Source organism: Mastomys coucha, unplaced genomic scaffold (genome assembly GCF_008632895.1).
Source record: "Mastomys coucha isolate ucsf_1 unplaced genomic scaffold, UCSF_Mcou_1 pScaffold21, whole genome shotgun sequence".
Classification (NCBI taxonomy): domain Eukaryota; kingdom Metazoa; phylum Chordata; class Mammalia; order Rodentia; family Muridae; genus Mastomys; species Mastomys coucha.
Genome location: NW_022196904.1, coordinates 175,355,630 through 175,377,856, shown reverse-complemented (window position 1 = coordinate 175,377,856; position 22,227 = coordinate 175,355,630). Strand labels below are relative to the sequence as shown.

The following is a 22,227-nucleotide window of genomic DNA, read 5'->3' as shown; positions in this document are numbered from 1 at the left end:
ACACATTGCTTTTAGGTTTTCACCCTGTTAAAAACAAAAACCTCAGCCGGCATGGTTGCCCATGTCTCTCCGCCCAGTGCTCAGGAAATCGGAATGGGCAGAACTCTGTGAGTTTATGTTAGCTTGATCTACATAGCAAGCTCCATGGCATCAGGGCTACAGAGAAAGACCCTGTCTCAAAAACAAAACAAGCAAACAAACAAACACACACACACGACCCATTGAGTAACAAGATAAAAATAATAATAACAAATTAGAGCCCGTGGGGGGGAAACTAAGCATTCATGAGTCCAGACTGATAAATAAAATCCCTTCCTGAAAAGACCACAGATGACTTAGTCACTGTCCAATTTCTGGGAAGAGACACCATGACCCAGGCAACTCTTATAGAGGAAAACAGCTGGCTTACGGTTTCAGAGAGTCCATCATAATCATAGCAAAGAGCATGGTGGCATGTATGGCACTGAAGCAGCAGCTGAGAGCTATGTTCTGATATGTAGGTGGGGAGCTGGAGGGGGAAAGAGAGGGAGGGAGGGAGGGAGGGAGGGAGGGAGAGAGAGAGACTGAGACTGGATCTGGCATGAACTTTAAAGTTTCAAAGCCTACCTTCAGTGGTACACTTCCTCCAACAAGGCCACACCTCCTAATCCTTGTAATCCTTCTCAAACAGTTCTACTCCCTGGTGACTAAGTATTCAAATATATGAGCCCCTGGTGACCATGATTATTCAAACAACCACAATCAGCTAATGTAAAGGAAATAACTGATGGAAAGCAAACTTACCATTTGATAATCATCTTGGTAATAATTAGACAGAATTCATCAATGAATGAATACTTGCATCTCATTGGTAAAAGATGAATGAGATGTTTATAGAGTGTGAGACTCTACATCTCCAAATGTATGTTCATTCTAAAAAGAAAAATTATAAGTTTACATTGAAGAAACATATTAGGCACCATCTGTTTGTTTGTTTGAGACACGGTTTCTCTGTGTAATGGCTCTGCCTGTCCTGGAACTCACTTTGTAGACCAGGCTGACCTTGAACTTAGAGATCTGCCTGCTTCTGCCTCCCAATTGCTGAGATTAAAGGTGGATGGCACCAACGCCTAGCAAACATCATTAATAAGGGATCAGAATTAACTTCAGTAGTAAGGCACCAACAGACAACCTGTATCTTATGCATGATGCACTATGATGAACACAACATTACCCATGGCGCCGTCTCCTTCAAACCCATCACCTGAATGTAGTCACGAGGAAACGTCAGACAGCCCAGAGTGAGGGACAACCTATGAAGTGGTGTATACATTTTAAACCCCACCTTTAAGCACAGAAACTTAGAGCTTCTCTATTTTCACCACACAGGGCTGGGTCTGTGGGCATTAGAGCAGTTGAGCAAGGTGCCGTAATTCAGAGCAGAGGTCAAAATTTTTTTTTTTTTTTGGATCTGCAATGCAATGAACCCTATTGAGATGCTGGCACCCACTCTGGTGCCTACTACGCCTACCTGCTACTCCCATGGCTTTAGGATCACTGACACTAGAAGTCAGGAGGTTTCTTCTCCACTGCAAGACATTCAGCCTGAGTCTTACTCTAGAATTTAGAAGCGAAGAACAAATAAAGGGAGGCTGGAGAGATGGCTCAGCAGGTAGGAATGCTGACTGCTCTTCCAAAGGTCCTGAGTTCAGATCCCAGCAACCACATGGTGGCTCACAACCATCTGTGATGGTATCTGATGCCCTCTCTGGCATGGCTGGGGACAGCTACAGTGTACTTATATATAAAAATGGATAAATCTTAAAAAATAAAAATTAAAAAAAAGAACAAATAAAGGGATGCTTTGCCCAATGCAGACATCTTTGAGCTCTGGCACGGAAGAACTAGGCAGTTATGCTGAGTCTAGGGAGAAAAGTGAGATTATTTCAGAATGTCAACGCCAGCTAAATTACCAGCTGTTCTAGAGGATCTTGCAGCCACACCTTTCCCTAAAGCATCTCCTGGAACCCCTAGTGGTATGCCACCATCTTCCGCAGACCTTCGGGGAAGGTCTGAGGGGTTCCCACTCTACCTGACCCCAGGGCAGCGGGTTTTCTTGACTCCTCTAGGGAGATAGATCTTGAGGACACGCCCCTTGGGTTGTGTTCTAGTAACCTACGGAATGACAAGTTCTAGTGCCTATTACTACACCAAAGTGATGTCTGAGCTGTTCCTTCATACCCCGTCAGACTCTGGAGTCTCCTTCCAGACGATCAGCAGCATGTCAGACTTCTGGGATGTGAGTACTGGATAGCCCTGTTTCCCCCCACCCCCAACCCCACCCCCACCCCTAGGCCCTCCTTCTTAATGGTCTGAGACACGAGGCAGAGAGGTCAGTCTGGAACCAAGGCAAATTAAAGGATAAAGCTGAGTTAACAGATTGGGCTAGGGTGAAGGTGGAGGCTGGAGAGAGATGAGGGTATCCATATGGGGGTTGACCAGCAAGAGCCAGACTAGCATATGAGTCAGAAGGGAAGCTGAAATCTCAAAATACAATATTTGCCATCGTATTTTGGTCAAGTTAGGAAAGTCAACTGTGGGGGTCCAAAAAGTAGAGGCTAGAGGCGAGTTGAGGGCCTGGGGAATGAGGGCAAAGGTCATGCACTAGGGTTAGGAGGAGGCTGGACCAGGCTCAACCCAGCTGCTGGTCCAGTTTGCTCAGGGCCCACTCCTGGACGGTTTGTACTGGACAAAGTGGTACAACAACCGAAGCCTGGGGCATGGCTCCCACTCCTTCATCTACTATGAGAACCTGCTACTGGGGGTCCCGAGGTTGCGGCAGCTGCGGGTGCGCAACAACTCCTGTGTGGTTCACGAAGACTTCCGGGAGGACATTTTGAACTGTTATGATGTCTACTCTCTGGACAAAGAAGATCAGCTCCCTTTTGGACTTCTGAACGGCACAGCGTGAGTGAGCCCCCGCCAAAAGTGCAGGGCTACCCCGTTGAGCTTGAATGTCACTCCAGAGTGTGGGAAACACTTCTACTGAACTTAAAAAAAAAAAAAAAAAAAACAACCTTAAGGGTGGGCACCTCAGGAGAGTTGGGGACCTCTCTGGAAGTCTCAACAATAACTCGTTGCTGACACACACTTTGGTGTGTGTCATTCAGGTGTAGAGGAGGCAGATTAGCAGAAAAAAACACAGCCTCTGGCCTTGTTCCCACACACAAGGTAATAGTCCCATTCTTTCTTGAAGGCAGAGTCCCTCCCAGGTGTGGTCCACTAGGGACGTCCATGATTGGACTCCTGGGACTTGATTCAGGAAGCAGCAAGGAATGGAAGAAAGATGAAAAACGAAAAGAGGAGAAGAAGAGGGTAGAGAGGATAGGGAAGGAGAAGATGTTGGCAGGAAAGAAATTGGGGGAGGAATGATGGGGGCCCTAGAACAAAGAACCCTGGGGTGGGACCACAGGAACTAGAAAGATCATGTCTGGATTTATGGCCCAACTGTTTCTGTCGTGTAACTCCACAGCCTGGCGCCAAGAGTATATTCACCTAGTGAAAAAGAAACTTAGGTTTGAGTCTCAGGACTATCACCAAATAGCTGACTGTCTTGGAACTCCCCAATCTTCATTTCCTCTGCTGTAAAATGTGGATAGTAGTTTTCCTCTCTTCCCAAACAAGTTTTAGTAAGAAAAAAAAAACGACACATGTAAAGCATGTATTATGTGTGATATTATGTGCACTACATGCGATATCACCAGTAGAGCATATAAGATACGTTTCTCACAAAATTATGTATGAACCACATATAATAAATGCACAATATACAATATACATCTATAGATATTCTATGCATGTAGGACTGTAAAGCCAGGCAATTCATAATTGCCTTACAGGGTGAGGGCTTAGCCTGGTTCTGACCTCTTTGCTCCAATGGCCTTTTTTCTTCCGGCAGGTGGACATACCATTCGCAGAATGAGCTGGGCGGCTCCTCCCACTGGGGCAAGCTCACAAGCTATAGTGGAGGTGGCTACTACTTGGATCTTCCAGGATCCCGACAAGCCAGTGCAGAGGCCCTCCAAGGACTCCAGGAGGGACTATGGCTGGACAGGGGCACTCGGGTGGTCTTTATCGACTTCTCTGTCTACAATGCCAACATTAATCTTTTCTGTATCCTGAGGTAAGCACCCTTTTGTTACGAGAAATATTAAAAAAAAAAAAAAATGAATCCACACTACTTCCGGCGACTCGCTGCCCCTGCGGGCTGGCCGGCCATGCACTGTTCTTATCTCGTGGAGACACTATGATTCAGAGATTCAAAATCTCTCCACTCAGCTCTCTTGGTTCCCACTGGTAGGTCGTTGCCAAGCCAGCCCCATGCTTCAAAACTCCCACTGTCAATTAAGAAAGAACAGGACGATCCAGATTCCAGGTGGCCTTAAATAGCCACAGGTAGTTATGAATATCATAAAAGGATAGTATAGTTGGGATAACTTGTCTAATCTAGATGGGTAGCTTGTATCATTATCAATTGGCTCTGAAATTATTGTGTGGACATCTTGTAAATTGAGAATTTATTGATATATAAATCTGACTGATTAATTATAAGCTTCTAGAGTTTTGATTTACTGGGTTACTGGGATTTGGAACCACCAACTACAGGGGGTAGATGGCTGAGAAGGTACGGGCAGCTCTGAGGCAGGCAGACTGGAGCTGAACACACAGAAGCTAGCTTAGAGACAGCGGGACAGCAGGCAGAGAGTAGCTGGGATTAGTGAGGGATAGTTCTGACTTTTTAAAATATTTCCTGCAACACCCTTTCCTCACTGCATCTCTCTGCCCGTGGTTCCTGGCTCATCTGATGTGTTTGAGACCTTTCTCTACCAGGTACCCTATGCTGGGTGTGAGGAGCCAGGGAAGCAGGAGAAGCTGTCTCAGCCCAGTCCCCACTAGCCTTCTCATCTTCCTCACAGACTGGTGGTAGAGTTCCCAGCCACAGGAGGGACCATCCCGTCCTGGCAGATCCGCACAGTTAAGCTGATCCGATATGTGAATAACTGGGACCTCTTCATTGTGGGCTGTGAAGTCATCTTCTGTGTCTTCATCTTCTACTACGTGGTGGAGGAAATCCTGGAAATCCACATGCATCGGCTTCACTACTTCAGCAGCGTCTGGAACGTTCTGGACCTGGTGGTCATCTTGGTGAGGGTGCAGAGACTCTGCTTTGATAGTAGGGTCTGAGTTCTTTTTTTTGGAGGCGCAAGCTCTCCTTTTGATTTACTGCAAGCCCTGTGCTAAGTCTCCCAGAGAGAAAGGTTGAAGCTTCCTGGCTCAGACCTTAGGAAATCTTGCCTTACACATCTTTCTTTCTCACCTATGAGCGGGCCCTCCTTTTTCCTTTTTGTATCAGAATAGATCTTAATCTGTTTTGAGTCTCTTCTGTCTTTTGTTTTATGACCTGACCTCTTGAGAACCCTGCCATTCTCTTCTCTGTTTGAATACCCTTGTTTCTTTCATTGTTATCGCCTACTAACATGACACATTCATTTTGTCATTTTATTTTTACATTTATTTGTGTGAATGCATGTGTGTGCACTTGTGCATGTATGCACATACAACAGTGTTCTTACGGAGGTCAGAAAACACCTATGGGAGTTGGTTTTCTCTCTCTCCACCATGTGGGTCCCAGAGAGAGATCAAACAAACCCAGGTTGCCAGGGTTGGCAGCAAGGATCTTTACCTGCTGAGCCATCTTACTGACCCCCACACAAGGCTTAGGAGTGGTAGGGTTGGGGGATGTCATGTTCCTAGGTAGCACTTCTCTATAGTTCTTTACAACCTCTATATTGCCAATGGCCCCCAAAGACTTCTCTTGGGCTGCTGGACATTACAGCTCTTCCTGGTCATCTGTTCTGTCCATCTGAACCTCAGCTAGTGAATAGCCAGCAGAGGATTGTCTCCTGTCCTGGCTCTCCTCTGGGAGCTCACCTTTGAACATCCCTTAAGATCCCCTTGACTTCTCTGACACTCCTCATGACTCCTCTGTGGCAGCTCTCCATTGTGGCTGTGGGTTTCCACATATTCCGAACCCTGGAAGTGAACCGACTGATGGGAAAGCTCCTGCAGCAGCCAGACACGTATGCAGACTTTGAGTTCCTGGCCTTCTGGCAGACTCAGTACAATAACATGAACGCAGTCAACCTTTTCTTTGCTTGGATCAAGGTACCTGGGACTTGCCTCCCAGCTCTGCCCCAAAGGCTCTCTCCCCCGGGTGGATCGCCTTTTCCCCATCTCGTTGGTTACCGTCTGTGGCCTCTGTCCGTTCCTGGAATATTCTGCTTTCACCTTTTCTCCTTCACTTGTTTTGCCATGGCCCTTGCAGATATTCAAGTACATCAGCTTCAACAAGACCATGACTCAGCTCTCCTCCACCCTGGCTCGCTGTGCCAAGGACATCCTGGGCTTCGCCATCATGTTCTTCATTGTCTTCTTCGCTTATGCCCAGCTTGGCTACCTGCTTTTCGGGACCCAAGTGGAAAACTTTAGCACTTTCATCAAGTGCATGTGTGTGCCCTGTCCCCGTCCTTGGGTCCCTCACCCTCTAGCTCCCAGGGTGTTGTGTGACCTTGGGGAAGAAGGGAAGGTGTGTGGGCGTGTCGATGCTTAAAAGTATCTGAGCATGTCCTAAATTTCTGGTGTGCTCTCAAGTAATTTTCCCACCTGCTGTGTCTGTTATGTTGGGTATACTGTATAGGGTCAATGAGGGGTCTGTTTATGGTTAGGAAAGTGGGGTGGGATATGGATTGGGATAAATGTTGGCTAGGCTCTGGGTGAAGCCCAGGTCTGGTCTCTCAGTTTCACTCAGTTCCGGATAATCCTTGGGGATTTTGACTACAATGCAATCGACAATGCCAACCGAATCCTGGGCCCTGTGTACTTCGTCACCTATGTCTTCTTCGTCTTCTTCGTGCTCCTGGTGAGGGTCCCTCTGTGGGATGGTGATGTAGAGGGCCTTCAAGATGGGGTTTTGACCCTGTATGTCTCTCACTTAGGATTATAACTGGTTTCTCACAGCATAGGGGAAAGTACATATATGTGGTCTTTTTTTTTTCTGAGAGCCAGTTAACGTAGTAATGATGCAAGATGGCCAGATGGTGTGTATACAGGAAATTTCAGATTCTTCCCGGAAAACCAACTCCTCATCTTCCAAGGATAGAAAGGGGAGGGATGCCTTATGAGAAGAATAGAGACCTCTGGAGGCGTCTGTACCTGTTTCCTAAGAGACCCTTTCCTCTGGGGGTTCCTGGTGGCATGAACTGCCAATGTTTGGTGGTAATTCCCTCATCTTGCCAACTGGGAAATATTGGGGATTTATTTCTTTTTAATTTTCAAGATTTATTTTATTTTACTTTATTTTATGTGTATGTGTTTTGCTTGCATGTATGTACATGCACCATGTGTGTACCTGGTGCCTGCAGATGTCGGAAAAGGGAGTTGGATCCCCCAGATCTGGGGTTACAGATGGTTGTGAGCTATGGTGTGGGTGCTGGGAACTGAACTCTGGTCATCTGCAAGAGCAACAAGTGCTCTTCAGTGCCAAGTTGTCTCTCCACAGGATTTTTATTAATATTAACAGAAGATGTCCTTGTTTGATTAACTGAAGGAGACGCAGGCATGGAGTTGGGGTTGGTGAAGAGAGCACGTTTGTACCTTCACATTGAAAAACTGATGACTTCAGTGATTGCTGGGCACTTTTATAGAAGTCCATGCCACATGTGGTGACAGCTTGATGTTTAGAAAGATGACTGTAGTATCTGAGAATGAGAAACCTCAGGCCAACGAGCGAACATGGTCTGTCCTTAAGAGATACATGCCAAAAGCAGGACTTTCAGGCTCTTGAGAGGCAGGTATGGGTCAACTGGAGTACTGAGATTGAAAGCTTATGTGTGGGACTTAGGGTAAGAGGCTCAATGCGTTTAGTGGGTTTGAAGGTGAAAACCTAGACAACAAGCAGGGCATGGCGGTGCACCCTTCCAGCAGTGAAGACAGAGGTAGGTAGGTAGACCTCTGTGAGTCTGAGGCCAGCCTGGTCTGCATAGCAAGTTCTAGGATAGTCGTGGCTATATATATATATATATATATATATATATATATATATATATATATATATATAAAGATCCTGTGTCAAAAACCAAAAGCAACCATGTCCCTACTTAATCCTTTAGAACATGTTCCTGGCCATCATCAACGACACATACTCAGAGGTCAAGGAGGAGCTGGCTGGCCAGAAGGATCAGTTGCAGCTTTCTGACTTCCTGAAACAGGTGATGCAGTTCCTGCACAGCATCTCTACATCTGGGCTTGGCTCGAAGGTGTTGTGCCATGGTGGACTGCTCTTGAATGGTTGACTTGTACCTGGGGGCTTGAGATCTTCAGTTGGAGGTGGGGGCCAGTGGTGCTGAGAACCCTGTGGGCACTTCTGCCTGCTTCCTCTCCCTTTCAGAGCTACAAGAAGACCCTACAGAGGCTGCGCCTGAGGAAAGAGCGGGTTTCAGATGTGCAGAAGGTCCTGAAGAGTGGGGAACCAGAGATCCAGTTTGAAGATTTCACCAACACCTTGAGGGAGTGAGCAAATGGAGATCCAATCTTTGAAATTGGTCTAAAAATTTGTGATCCTCAACTTTGCTGATAAGCCTTGGTCTATGGACCTGTGATCTTGACTTAGGGACTCCTAACCTTCAGAATTGGGACTTTGTTTTACAGATCTCTGACCATAGTCTGTACAAATTCTGGGCCTTGTTGAACAACTCTTACACTTAATAGAACAGCATAATTATCCTATTATTATTTATGCTCCACCCAAAATATTGGGTAAATATATTGTAAGGACATCTGTGGACCAGGCACGAGTAGGAATGACATAATTAAACGAGACAAAAATCTTTGGTATCCTAGGAGCCCAAAGGCATGTATGCAAATAAGCCAAGACACAGACTAAGTTCAAGAACAGAAGTGAGTTGAAGATAGAGGGAGGCATGGACCAAGGAGAGTTATCAATCCTTTGTGAGATTAAAGGAAGGCTTCCAGGAAGAAGTGTTGACTGGAATGGGGTTTGGAGAATGATTAGCTTACCTGTGGACAAGCAGAGGAAGGCCAGTGTAATAGCTGAACATTGTTAAGCTATCAAGTGAATGGTGAGGTATAAGAGGGATTGAGGCCATGGTCAAGGGCCATGCTGGGAAAGGCCTGGAACATCACCACTGGGTCCAAGGAAAAGGATGCTTAGTGAGGCATTAAAGTAGGGAATCTTGGCTACATTTCTATTACATTTTATTAGTTTTGCGCTGGGTCTCACTTTAGTACCGAGGTTCACCTCAAACTTGATTTGATTCTTCCTCTACCCTCAGCTTCTCAAATATCTAAGAATCATAGACATCTTCCACCATGCTCAGTTATTATTCATTTTAAAATGTTGATTACTCTCTTTATGGAGAAAGGATTTTAGGAGCAGGGAGTGAAAAGGGAACCTGGAGCTGTGGTGGTGGCAGCTGGCTATCCAGGGGCAAAGAAATGGAATGATCTCTGTATAAGAGTCTGAGGCCCTAACCTCGCCAGTAAGAGCCAGAATGTGAAGGAGAAATGAAAGAACTTGTTGGAAGTAGAATCACCAGACCCTGAAGATCCTGGCTTTTCTATGTGGTCCTCTTCTTTTCCAGAAAGCAACACTTAGAGATCAGGACAAGAGTCTGGTGCAGGGGCTGGGAGTGGTTTGAGGGTTACAGTTGCTTCGACCCCTTGTTCTTCTTAGATTGGGGCACGAGGAGCACGAGATCATGGCTGCCTTCACCAGGTTTGATCAGGATGGGGATCACATACTGGATGAGGAGGAGCAGGAACAGATGCGACAGGGGCTGGAAGACGAGAGGGTGAGCAGGACCGTTGGGTGGCAAAGAAGTATGCACACATCGCTTGCTTGTTCTCCCTCCCACCACACCCAAGCCAAATCCAAGTTGGATGTCCTCCCACAAATGAGTGAGAAAGAACTCTCTAGAATAATGGTTCTCAAACTGCTGTTTGTTAAATATTCAGGAGAGCCTTAAACACCCTCATCCTTGGTTCCCATGTCCTAGATCAATCAGATCAGAAGGCTCTGCGTGGCAGGGCCTTCTAAAATTAGAACCTTCTAACATTTCCTAGGTGATTCCAGCATACAGCCAAGGTTCAGAACCATTGATTTGCAAGAGGGACCAGTTCCCAAGATAATCCTTGAAAGTCCTCAATGAGGACCTGTTTTCTTGGAATTTTGAAATTGATCCTACTAGGCCTGCTCCATCCTTAGTAAGCGGAGGTCAGAAAACTCAAGGGCGGTGTCACCAGATCTAAAGAGGATGAACAGAAAACAGAAGCCCAAGGCTGGGACAGTGACCCACAGCAGAGGCTGGATCAAAAGCAGGAGACTCTCCAGACTCATCTTCTCCTCTTTAACATCTGACTTCCCAACCAGGTGACCCTCAGCGCTGAGATTGAGAGCCTAGGCCGGTCTGTTGGATACAGCTCACCAGGCAAATTGGGTGCAGAGGCTGCCAGAGGACGAAGCTGGGTTTCTGGAGAAGAATTCGACATGTATGTGGAGGCAGGAGCCCAGGGGTGGCTGTCTGGGACATCTTTTGAGACTCTTTCCACAATTTCCAATTCCCTTTGCTGGTCCAGTGGGAGTTTCCATTCCCCAGTGACCCTCCCTGTAAGCTTGAGCCTTGCCTTCTTCATTCCCATCAAGACAAACACCACCGGGCTAGCGAGATGGCTCAGCGGGTAAGAGCATTGACTGCTCTTCCAGAGGTCCTGAGTTCAAATCCCAGCAACCACATGGTGGCTCACAACCATCTGTAATGAGATCCGACGCCCTCTTCTGGTGTGTCTGAAGACAGCTACAGTGTACTTACATATAATAATAAAATCTTAAAAAAAAAAAAAAGACAAACACCACCTTATTGTCTCTAATACAATACACCCAGACACCATTTCTGCTTCCTTGGTCTCTCTCAAATCCTACTCAGGCTAACAAGAAGAGTTCTGCAGCTGCAGCATGTTCTGGAAGGAGTTGTGTCCCAGGTTGATGCTGTGAGCTCAAAGCTGAAGATGCTGGACAGAAAAGGGGAGCTGGCTCCCGCTGCAGGATTGGCGAGTACCCTCCAGTTGTGTTGGCTGACTTCTTTACAGCTGGAATCCATCTTATTTCTAGACAGTTAGAGAGGACATTCTAGAAAGGTGTGAGGAGCAATGCTCACAGTGGTCATTTCTCTGTGGAGGTGGCGGGCTGGAGGACAGGTCCCGAAGTTGCTTATGTCAGCCTACAGATTACCTTGACCTTTTAGGATGGTCTTTGAGTTGTTATAATCAACTATGAAACTATGAATGAATAGACTGCTTATAAACAACTGAAGTACAGTTTTCACAGTTTGGGAGGCTGGAAGGTCCAAGATCAAATGACTAGCAGATTCAGGAGCTGGTGAAAGCCAGCTTCTAGCTTCATGGACCACTCAACTGATGTGATCTCCTGTGGTGGGAGGAAAGGGGTCACTAATTCCCTTTATAAGGGCTTCACACTCATGATCCCATCACCCCCCAAAGGCCTCACTTCCTAGTACTGCTACATTGGGGATTTGGATGTCAGCATAAGACTTTGGGGAGACCCAAACATTAGTCTATAGCAACCTAGGTTCTCTGTTAGTAAGTTTCAGAGAAAAATAAATTCTCCTTCAAATAAGCTACTCCTTTTTCTCCCAACAGGAGGAGCCAGCTGTTTGGGAGAATGCGTACCATCCATCCTAGGTGTCACTGCTGCCCCTTGGGAGTTCAGGGTGGACAGGAGGATGGAAAAGAGGTCCTGAAGCAACAGACAGCAAGCTTTTCTCTCTATGCCTTCCCACAAGCCTCTTCTCCACACACACACCCCTTTCTAGGGCAGCATGTTTCATGACAGCTGCTATGGAGTTCCACCTTGTATCTATCTGGCCTTTTGAGCCAATGTTTTTGTGTGTAGCTGGACAGCATGCTTAGGCTTGTCCCTGGTGTTTCTGTATGCAGTTGCCCAGCTCTTGTAAAGTAGCATTTCCTACCCGGCCTCTCTCTTCCTGGGCACGCTCTTCTGCTGTAGTGATTGACATCAACAACAAACAAGAAAAAGGAGGAAATGGGAACAACTCTCCTGAAGATCTCAGACAACCACGATTAGTCAAAAGGTAGAAGTCCAAAGAGTGGGTGATGGATATGTCTTCCTACATCCCAGTAACGCTTTTCCTTCCCCAGTATGTGCCACAATATCTGCCACTGGCATGCATGGCTGTGTGTCTTCTCTTTCCCCATGGAGTTTCCCTGTAAAAGGGAAAAGGAAGAATAAAGGAAAGAAGATTTTTGTGTGGTGAGATTTCCACAGAGAAGTTAAGAGTGACCCCTCCAAAGGTGAAGTCAATGAAGGATCTTCTGAAGGAGTCTGCCTTCTGATTCTGATGTTCCACTGGCTACCTGGAACCAAGGGAACCTGGAATCAAACAGAACCTGAAGGAATCAAGCAAGAGATGCTATCAGAACTCACTGATCTTTGGACTCAGATGTGGTGGACTAAGCTCTCTTCATCATAGGACCATGTGAGGTTCCAAGGTGATTATCAATAAAACTCTTTAGAAAAGCAAGTCTTTGCATTTCCTTTTGCGGTTATTGAGAGAAGACAGAAGGATAGAAAAGCAAGACATTCCTGTACATTCTCTGGGAATCATGTCAATCTCAGGGAGCTTGGTTCTCCCACGAGTCTTGACATAAGAAGCCCCAGCTCTTAGGGATGTTTGAAATGGTCGATACTATGATTATTCTATAGAAAAGAGTGGAGAGAAGGCACCTAGGGAGAATCAGTCTTCAGAGGGGAGATAGGTTAGAAAGGCTTCGGGGTAGGGGCAGCTGTGGTGTGTGTGTGTGTGTGTGTGTGTGTGTGTGTGTGTGTGTGTGTGTGTGTGTGTATACATGTGCACAACATGAAAGCACAAGTGGCTGGAGCATAACCAAGAATAAGTAAAAAAAATCCAAGATTTTTGGATGCTCAGGAGCCTACATCCTGAAAACTCTTAAATACCTCTTTATCCCTCTCCAGTGACTCTCATTCCCTCACACTCTGCACCTTCCATTGCTCCTCAGTACATTTTTCTCATTCATTCCTGTCACTTCCACCTGTTTTCAACCCCCTAAACATTCCGTAAACCTATGAGACTTGCACAACAACTAAGTACGATAAAGATAACCTATGTGCCAACAACCTTGGGAGCTTCCTTCTAGAAGGGTCCTTTCAATTAAATATTAGGGGCTAGCTTGCACTTCAAGAGATATGAGTCAGAGAGTTGATACTAGTCCAAGGCCTCTGGGAAAAGTAAGGAGAGAGAACCGTTAGGACCAAGAATCAAGGCCGAAATCTTGTGAAAGACAGCTTGCCATGCTTGGTGAACAAAGCATGTCAGGATGCTGGTGTCTGGGGAGGCGGTCACCTCTCTCCAATAACTTTAGCTGACTAGTTATGGGTCTACTCTGAGGCCACAACCCAAGACAGGCCGTGGCTGGTACAAGTGACCGTTCTAGATTGTGGCTGCCTTGCCAACACCAGGTCCTGTGATCTCAACAACCGGCTAATTCGCAATAGCCTTAGCTTCAGTTTCGGCTTCGTGCTCGGACTTTGATAGAAGGTCATTATTTGAGGTGTGACTTTGGCAAGAAGATCAGAGCAAGGAGGAGGCGGAGGCGAGCCAGCGGCGGGGCGGGGCACCCGCGCGGCGCATGCGCAGACGTCACTGAACCGGAAGCAGCCTTGGGTCGGGCATGGCGGCGGCTGCGGAGGGCGTCCCGGCGACGCGACGGGAGGAGCCGACTCGAGGTACTACCCGGCGTGGATGGAGATGCGACGGCTGGTGGGGAGGCTGGTCGGGATGCGGGAGCCGGTGTACCCGTCTGGCGCGTCAGGGCACTGAGATGAAAGTCTAGCTCCTGAGCAAGGGAACAGAGTTGGCGTTTCAGGTGGGCGGGTGCGAGGGGAGGGGAGGGAGGGGATGATGGCCGGTGGAGAACGAAGGCGACGGGAGCACAAGTCGGGAGGGACCTGGGAACAGTCCGCTTCGGCTGGCTTAGGTCTGGGTGTAGGACATATACTCCTCAACCCCCACCCCCGCCTTGCCAGATGATGCTGCGGTGGAGACAGCCGAGGAAGCAAAGGAACCTGCCGAAGCTGACATCAATGAGCTCTGTCGGGACATGTTCTCCAAAATGGCCACGTATTTGACTGGGGAGCTGACAGGTGAGCCGCAGTCCCTTCCGGCTGATCACGGTTGTGTAATTGCCTTTGGCTTCTCAGAAACCCGACAGGGGCTTTAGCAGCCCTTTTCTTGTCAATCAGTGGTTGAATGGGAGGAAAGGAGCCGTCCTCCCCTCACCCCCTCTTTCCCTAGGGGAACACACCAACTTTTGAAACACAAGTCTGCAGGCCTCCTGTAATAAAGGCAAACGACAAGCACTCCACACTATTAGTCAAGGAGTGCCTCTCCGGGGGAGGTGTATTTTAAAGCACAAGTGTAAAGGCAATGCTAAACGGGGAAACTGTCCAGTTAGTAAAAGAGCTGGAATAAGCAAGCATTTGACTAGACTTGAAGGTTAGTCTGAAGATTTGGTGACCCACCCTTGGGATACGGTTAAATTTTAGTTCAGTGTCCCTGCATCTGTGTCTCCAATAGAGTCAGAAAGCAGAGGCTGGACCTCGTGGGGTGTCATAAGAATTTCGATTCTTTCACTGCTCCATGAAAAAAAAAATTACACTTTGTGTTTGTGTGTGCAAAGGTTGTGTATGTGTATAAGGTTTAGAACAGCTTGTGAGAGTTGGTTCTCTTCTTATACCACATAGGTCACGTGGACCACACTCTGATCTGCAGACTTGGTAGCAAATGCCTTCTCACAGACCCCACCCCCAGAATTTTTTCTGTGAGCTCAGTTTGTGAACAGGGATCTATGAGGAAAGGCTTAGTAGAGAATTTGGGGGGTTGTGAGTCACCGATTTCTCAGCCTGATCATTCATTTATTTTTGAACAAGAGAGACCAAGTAACAATATCCAAATTTGTGGGTCCTCCCTGCAGCTTCTAAAGTTTGGCTATAGTAACTGACTTTGTAGGGCTCTACTTGACTTGCAGCCTTTTAAAAAGGCTTTTAAAAAGACTGTATGATTTGGTTCGGTTTTACTGTATACTGATCCTTTAGTATGATCTTGTGTGCGGTTAGCACTGTTCTTTTTCTGGTTTTTTTTTTTTTTTTTTTTTTTTTTTTTTTTTTTTTTTTTTTTTTTTTTTTGCATTTGTTGTAGTTTAGAGATGTAGTTTTCTGAGCCAGTGCCTTAGAACTAGTAGAGAGTGCAGGGCTACTCCTCTGAGGAGGGGAATGGTTTCCTTGTGAGTTTATAATATAAACACTTGTGATACTCCGCCCATACACATTCTTTTGCTGACTTCCAAGTGTGTAGCCCTTGCTTTAGAGAGACTGTTGTTTGATAGCCTTGAGAACAACTGTGGAGGAGAGCGCCAGACCCAGAGGAGCAGTTGTCCAGAAAGTAACAGGAATCTGAGGCAAAGTGAAGATAAGAATGGATCGGAGAGTTTGGGCATGAGCACATTACAGATGTAGGCTTTATGTGGTGTTGAGCAGGCTAAGGTACTTGTAACATTTTAAGTGTGGGCGGGGCCAACAGCCAAAATAGGGAAGCTGACAAGAGGAACTGTGTTTCTGTGAGAAACCCAGTTCTTGCTCAGCTGTTTGTAGCTGTTACTGGAACACCCAAGTGGCAGTTCGGAGCTCAGACTGATCTTGGCGGAGGAGCCACTTGCATGGTGGCATGGGTGGATACTACGCAGAGAGATTACTAAGGACGAGCTCATAGGTGGACCTCTTCCGGACCTAGATTGACATCTCAGGAAATGGAGCAGTTCGTTTTGAATTGCTGGGGACTTTGCATAGGCAAAGTGATTGCTTTGTCCAGTGAGCTACATTTGCAGCCCCAAGTATATTTTTGTTTTAGATAATTACTTAAAATTCTAAAGTTTCTAAGTGATTATCAAACAAAGTTAAACCAGTTATTTCTCCACTGCTGTCATGCTGTCTTATTTTTTTTTTAAAGATTTATTTATTTATTATATGTAAGTACACTGTAGCTGTCTTCAGACACCCAGAAGAGGGCATCAGATCTCATTACGAGTGGTTGTGAGCCACCATGTGGTTGCTGGGATTTCAACTCATGACCTTCAGAAGAGCAGTCAGCACTCTTAACCGCTGAGCCATCTCTCTAGCCCACCATTTTCTTTTCTGATCATGACACAAACTCTTTCCAGACCTTGCTTAGATGAGGTTGTTGATGGGTGCCTTGGTTTCTCCTCAGACATTGAGGGTATAGGCTAAGTATAAATGTCACCTATTGAAAGCAGCCTGCTCTTTTGACATTCCCTGGGGTCCTCCCTTGAACTTCTGTACTTCCTTCCTAAACTCTTTGATACGAAGTTCTGTATTCGAGTAACTGCAGACAAATCAAAGGTCTCCCATCTTCTGTTTATTTTAAAGCTACCAGTGAAGACTACAAACTCCTGGAAAATATGAATAAGCTAACAAGCTTGAAGTACCTTGAAATGAAAGATATTGCTATAAACATCAGCAGAAACCTGAAGGACTTAAACCAGAAATGTGAGTACTCAGATGCATCCTTCAAGAAGGCACTGCTTGTATTTCATGATCCTTAGTGCCCAGAGCCCAGGGTTGGGCACAGGGTACCGCTGCCTCCAGCCACTCATGCTGCAGAAAGCATGATCGAGCAATGGGCATTTCTTCCATCCTGAAGGTGGGTTATTCCTGCTTCAACATCTTCCTTTTAGATAGTATATTCCTAGAAGGAGAGTGGACAGATGAGAGTCTAGTGAATTTGATTTAATAGTGAAATCCACAAAGGACTATTTTATAAGCCCCAAATCTACAGATTGAAAATGCTAATTTAAGACAAGGTGTGGCAACAGAGGCCTTTAATCTCAGCACTCTGGAGACAGAGGCAGGTGGATTTCTGTGAGTTTGAGGCTTGGCCTGGTCTACAAAATGAGTTCCTGAACGGCGGGGGCTACACGTGAAACTTGGTCTTGAGAAACCAAAAAAAAAAAAAAGAAAAGAAAGGAAAAAAGAGGAAGGAAAGAAACTACTAGGATATCTTGATGTGGGTGTGGCCAAGATGCAGGCAGGCTCAGTAGCAGAGGGATTGCTTAAGGAATAAGAATTTACTGGGAAGGAAAACCAGAAGAGGAAATGCTTTGGCTGGTCACTGATGTACCCCATAAGTCAGCTGTGTCTTCCCAGGGCGAGCGCCTGCCCTCCGCCCACGGCAAGCTCCAGGGCAAGCGCCTGCTCCAGGGCGAGCGCCTGTTGTCCGCTCAGGGAGAAAGAGCGTCTGCCCAGGTCTTTGTTCGGTTTAGCAGAAGAAACTCTAGCTTTGTAACTTTCTCCGCTTTCTCTATACTTGCTGACCATATTTGGACATGCGGTTTGTTTTTCAAGATGCTGGACTACAGCCATACCTGGATCAGATCAATGTGATTGAGGAGCAGGTGGCAGCTCTCGAGCAGGCAGCCTACAAGCTGGATGCTTATTCAAAAAAACTGGGTAATCCTTTTTACTTCTGTCTTGATCATTTACGCTTTGTTTTTCTTTTTCTTTTTTTTTCTTTTTTTTGGTTTTTCAAGACAGGGTTTCCCTATATAGCCCTGGCTGTCCTGGAACTTACTCTGTAGACCAGGCTGGCCTAGAACTCAGAAATCCGCCTATCTCTGCCTCCCAAGTGCTGGGACTAAAGGCGTGCGCTGCCGCTGCCACCACCACCCAGCACGCTTTGTTTTATAAATGTTCTGCTACGATGTTTGTGTACTGTGTACCATGTGAGTGTGCCATGCTTGTGGAGGTCAGCAGGGGGCATAGGATCCCCTGGAATTGGAGTTACAAGTGGTTCTGAGCTGTCATGTGAGTGCTGGGAATTGAACCCTGGTCCTCTGGAAGAAGGGCAAGTGCTCTTAACCACTGAGCAACCTCTCCTGCCCCTTTGATTTGATAAAGACTACTTAGCTAAGCATGGTGATGCACCTCTATAAGCCCAGTACTCCCGAAACTGATGTAGGAGGATCATAAATTCATATAGAGGTCAGGTTATACAGTGAGCATATCTCAAAAAACCAAAAAAACAAATAAATAAAACTTGAGGAATTAAATATGTAGTAAATAACATTTTCTGTAGTTATTGATTTAAAAGCACTCTTTTGAATGATTTGCATATACTATATACTTTACATATACTGTATACTTTACAAATACTGTATACTTTACATATACTGTATACTTTATTCCCTACAAGGTGATTTTTGTTTTTGGTTTTGGTTTTTCAACATAGGGTTTCTCTGTGTATCCCTAACTAACCTAGAACTGACTATGTAGACCAGGCTGCCTCAAACTCACAGATACTCACCTGCCTCTGTCCTAAGCACTGGGATTAAAGGCCGTCATCAGTATGCCAGGCAATTTTTAATTTTTTTTTTTTTTTTTAATTCCCACTTTCTAGGGAAGGTAACTGTGGTTTCAGAGGCGGAAGAGCCATCAGCCAGCCGTCTGCTGCAGGGCCTTGCTCTCTGCTGTGGTTCAACATGCTGAATAACAAAGCCTCGCTTTTCTCTAAAGCACTCTTAGTGTTGCTTGCCCGCTCTGGCTCTTACCTGTTTGGCACAGCATAGGGATTCTTTCCTAGATAGCTTTTACAGGTTCTTTGATTTTTGCAATTGTTCCTGGTTGGCTGCTTCAAGAGAATAGTTTGTCAGTCGCCGTTCAGTGGAGTAGTGATCAACAGTCAGCTTCGCTATTTACAGTTGTATTTAGTAAATGTTTGCTGTGAACCTCACCACATAGAAGGCATCACACCAAGGGGTTTTGAGATTTTAAAAATCAAAAAGGTCTTGGGTGTGGTGGCATATGCCTGTAATTCCTTGGGAGGTGAGGCAGGAAGATCAGGAGTTCAAGACTTGCTCGCCCAAACTGTTTGAAAGTTTGTTACCAAAAAAAAAAAAAAAAAAAAAAAATCCAACCAAACAAAGAAACAAGCAAATCACAGCACTAGTCTTATTTGATGACATTTTAAATCTCTTAGGCCTTTGTATCTTTACAAATTGCTTTCCTGAAGTGAGAGATAACAATAAGAACGTAAGGAGCTGGTAAGGAGCTGGAGAGATGGCTCATCGGTTAAGAGCAGTGACTGCTCTTCTAGAGGTCCTGAGTTCAATTCCCAGCAACCACGTGGTGGATCACAACCATTTTTGTTTGTTTTTGTTTTGTTTTGTTTTTGAGACAGGATTTCTCTGTATAGCTTTAGTTGTCCTGGAACTCACTCTGTAGACCAGGCTGGCCTGGAACTTAGAAATCCACCTGCTTCTGCCTTCCAAGTGCTGGAATTGAAGGCATGCGCCACAACTGCCTGGCATTCACAACCATTTTTAGTGGGATCTGATGCCCTCTTCTGGTGTCTCTGAAGAGAGCTACAGTGTACTCACATGCATTAAATAAATAAATAAATAAATAAATCTTAAAAAAATAAAAGAATAAGAGTATTGAAAGACCAGGAATGCAGCTCAATTGATGGAGTGCCTACTTATCATTCATGATGTCCTAGGATTAGGAACACCAAATCCTAATCACCAGGATACTAAGGATGCCAAGTCCAGCTCTGGACAAACAGGGCATGGTCGTACATGCCTGTAATTCCAACACTGAGGATGTGGAGGCAGGAAAATCAGAAGGTCAAGGTCATCCTTGGCTGCATAGTGAGTTTGAAGCCAGCCTGGGGCTTGTGAGACCTATGTAGGCTGCATGGATGCGGGGTAGGTGTAGGGGGAAGAAAGGCGAAACACATAAAAACAGAAGCATACATTTATACTTCTTGAGAGTTCTGGGATGCCTCCAGAGGCTATCTGGGATTGTTCCTGGAAGGTTAGTTTCTAAAATTTAGTAAGGCTGCCAGTAGGGCCAATGCCAGTGGATCCTGCTTCATTCTTTCTGAGCTGTCTGAACATGTGTTATTGATACAGTTAGAACTTAGCGTGTGTGGCCTGGGCTCACAGTCAGTGTTTGTTTATTTGACTCCTCGAAGTTGTGCAGATCTGTGGTCTTCGTATTTATGCAGATGATGAGACTGGAGCTGCTACCTTAAGAATATAAAGGGTATATTTGAACTTGCTTGAAAACTCTAACTAGAAGGCATCTTTGTGAGTGCTGGGCTTAAAAGACACAATTCCTGTTCTTCCCCAAACAGAAGCCAAGTACAAGAAGTTGGAGAAGCGATGAGAATCGTGTTCATGTGGCTCAAGTGTTTGTTAATATGGAAGATGTTTTATAACCACTAAATCCTGAGGCTGACAAACCATCCCAGTCGCTCAGAAGAAAACGGCTGGGTATCCCAAGGCCACGCGATTCTGGATGAACCGGAGGGCCTTTGCTGCCCTGTAGTCTCCTCTGAGGTGGTACTTCTCAGAAACTCATACCTGGAACTCCTCACCGTTTACTTGAATGCTTCATCAACCATCCAAGGTGGAGACTCTGGAGTTCAGGGCATACCTAGGTTTGCCAGTAGAGTCTAGTGGGAGACCTGTTTTCCCTGGTATTGGGCAGTTAGCACGTTATTTTCTAAAATGGCTGTTTTGTTTTGTTTGTTTTCTACTGATGATGTAATGTATTGCTAACAAGATTCTAAATTAAAAAGGAAAACAAAACAAATGTGTGGTTTTTTTTTTTTTTGCAACTTATTACTATTTATGTGGTGGTAATTTGCCTTTTCATAACACTGCAAATAACAGAAACTCCTGAAGCAATTCCAAGCCAAGTCTTAAAGACTGAGCAGGAGTGAAGAAAGTATTTCAGTAACTTAGAATATGAGATGTTCCCTCCACCCAACGCTTCCTCCAGTCAGGGACTGGCCCTTGCCTTGCACGCGCCGGCTGACGGCTCCACCAGGGAGCTCGTTCCCCAGCCCTTTCATTTTCTTATTCTTGAAGCTAGGGCTCCAAGGCAGTGGCCATCAACCTGTGGGTCAATATCCTGCATAGCAGATTGTGATTCATAACAGTAGCAAAACTACAGTTATGAAGTAGCAATGAAATAGTTATATGGTTGGGGGTCACCACATTAGGAACTAACTGTGGTAAAGGTCAGCGTTAGGAAGGCTGAGAACCACTGCTCTAAGGAATGCCGTAGGCTTCGCCTTCGAGACCCTCCTGCTTCAGCCTCCTCCGGCGCTGAGCTCATCTCTTGTTTCTTTCTTTTTTTTTTTTCTTTGAGACAGGATTTCTCTGTATAGCCCTGGCTGTCCTGGAACTCACTCTGTAGACCAGGCTGGCCTCGAACTCAGAAATCCGCCTGCCTCTGCCTCCCAAGTGCTGGGATTAAAGGCATGCACCACTACTGCCCAGCATCTCTTGTTTCTTTTTACTTGAGTCAGGTGTGTAGGGATGAGATGACACCTTTACATCTGTTCTGTTCTGGAAACGTGACAGACAAGATGCATATGTGTGCCTGTGCGTTAGATGGGAAGGCGGGCAGGGAGTAGCCTTCATACATAAAGTATTTTGTACATAAAGTATATTTCCTATCTATGCGGTGAGAGGAATTTTGGAGAACTCAGTCGCCTGAAGACATCAGATGATAGGGGTTAATAAAGAGCTGGTTGGATTGGGAAGCATCCAAAACCTGTCTACAGTAACGTGCTATTACTAGCAAGGTGCCCGATGTTCTCCATGCCATTCCCAAGCATGGTAGTTTGAATAAGGATGGCCTCTATAGCCTCATCTATTTGAGTCCCTAGGGAGTAGCACTATTAAGAAAGATTAGAAGGGTTGGAGGGTGTGGCCATGGAGGAAAAGTGTCACTGGAGGTGGGCCTTGAGGTTTCAAGAGTCGATGCCAAGTCCAGTGACTCCCTGTGGATCAGGAAGTAGGTCTCATCTACTCCAGCACCATGTCTGCCTGCAGGTTGCCATCCTTCCTGCCATGATGAGAAAAGTCATAAAGGCTTTCTTTTATGAGAGTTGCTTTTGTTAGGGTGTCTCTTCCCGCACTAGAACAGTGACTAAGTGACGAACTAAAATAACCAAGAGAGGTTATTTCACCTTC

The 22,227-nt window shown here is 45.8% G+C and overlaps 2 protein-coding genes and 1 long non-coding RNA gene across 4 annotated transcripts in view; 2 read left to right on the top strand and 1 right to left on the bottom strand.

The window, feature by feature from the left end:
- Pkd2l1 (polycystin 2 like 1, transient receptor potential cation channel) overlaps positions 1-11,232 on the top strand; it is a 47,520-nt gene extending 36,288 nt beyond the window's left edge. Inside the window, exons 5-16 of the mRNA XM_031385005.1 lie at positions 2,151-2,278; positions 2,693-2,946; positions 3,938-4,162; positions 4,956-5,184; positions 6,034-6,204; positions 6,365-6,546; positions 6,838-6,958; positions 8,208-8,306; positions 8,486-8,607; positions 9,791-9,908; positions 10,487-10,605; positions 11,040-11,232. Coding sequence (XP_031240865.1) covers positions 2,151-2,278; positions 2,693-2,946; positions 3,938-4,162; positions 4,956-5,184; positions 6,034-6,204; positions 6,365-6,546; positions 6,838-6,958; positions 8,208-8,306; positions 8,486-8,607; positions 9,791-9,908; positions 10,487-10,605; positions 11,040-11,232 — 1,961 coding nt within the window. The remainder of the gene's footprint in view (positions 1-2,150; positions 2,279-2,692; positions 2,947-3,937; positions 4,163-4,955; positions 5,185-6,033; positions 6,205-6,364; positions 6,547-6,837; positions 6,959-8,207; positions 8,307-8,485; positions 8,608-9,790; positions 9,909-10,486; positions 10,606-11,039) is intronic.
- Positions 11,233-13,763: 2,531 nt separating this feature from the next.
- Bloc1s2 (biogenesis of lysosomal organelles complex 1 subunit 2) lies at positions 13,764-20,836 on the top strand. Of its 2 annotated transcripts, none has more exons than XM_031390416.1 (5): positions 13,764-13,897; positions 14,198-14,314; positions 16,613-16,732; positions 17,588-17,692; positions 20,376-20,836. In XM_031390416.1, exons 1-5 carry the CDS (start codon positions 13,843-13,845, stop codon positions 20,405-20,407), a joined length of 429 nt encoding a protein of 142 aa, XP_031246276.1. In that variant the 5' UTR covers positions 13,764-13,842; the 3' UTR covers positions 20,408-20,836. The 2 variants fall into 2 exon arrangements, with proteins under 2 accessions (XP_031246276.1, XP_031246277.1); XM_031390417.1 differs by lacking the exon at positions 13,764-13,897 and adding an exon at positions 13,905-14,037.
- Positions 16,596-22,227, bottom strand: part of LOC116103888 — an 87,962-nt gene continuing 82,330 nt past the window's right edge. Inside the window, exon 4 of the long non-coding RNA XR_004123611.1 lies at positions 16,596-16,931. This is a non-coding gene — a long non-coding RNA (uncharacterized LOC116103888). The remainder of the gene's footprint in view (positions 16,932-22,227) is intronic.

What these genes read in the sequence shown, in the direction of transcription:
- Bloc1s2 (XM_031390416.1), top strand. Translation starts at nt 13,843, where the DNA reads ATGGCGGCGGCTGCGGAGGGCGTCCCGGCGACGCGACGGGAGGAGCCG. An exon ending in ACGGGAGGAGCCGACTCGAG is followed by an intron (nt 13,898 to 14,197) that starts GTACTACCCGGC and finishes CCGCCTTGCCAG; the next exon opens with ATGATGCTGCGGTGGAGACA. An exon ending in TGCTTATTCAAAAAAACTGG is followed by an intron (nt 17,693 to 20,375) that starts GTAATCCTTTTT and finishes TTCCCCAAACAG; the next exon opens with AAGCCAAGTACAAGAAGTTG.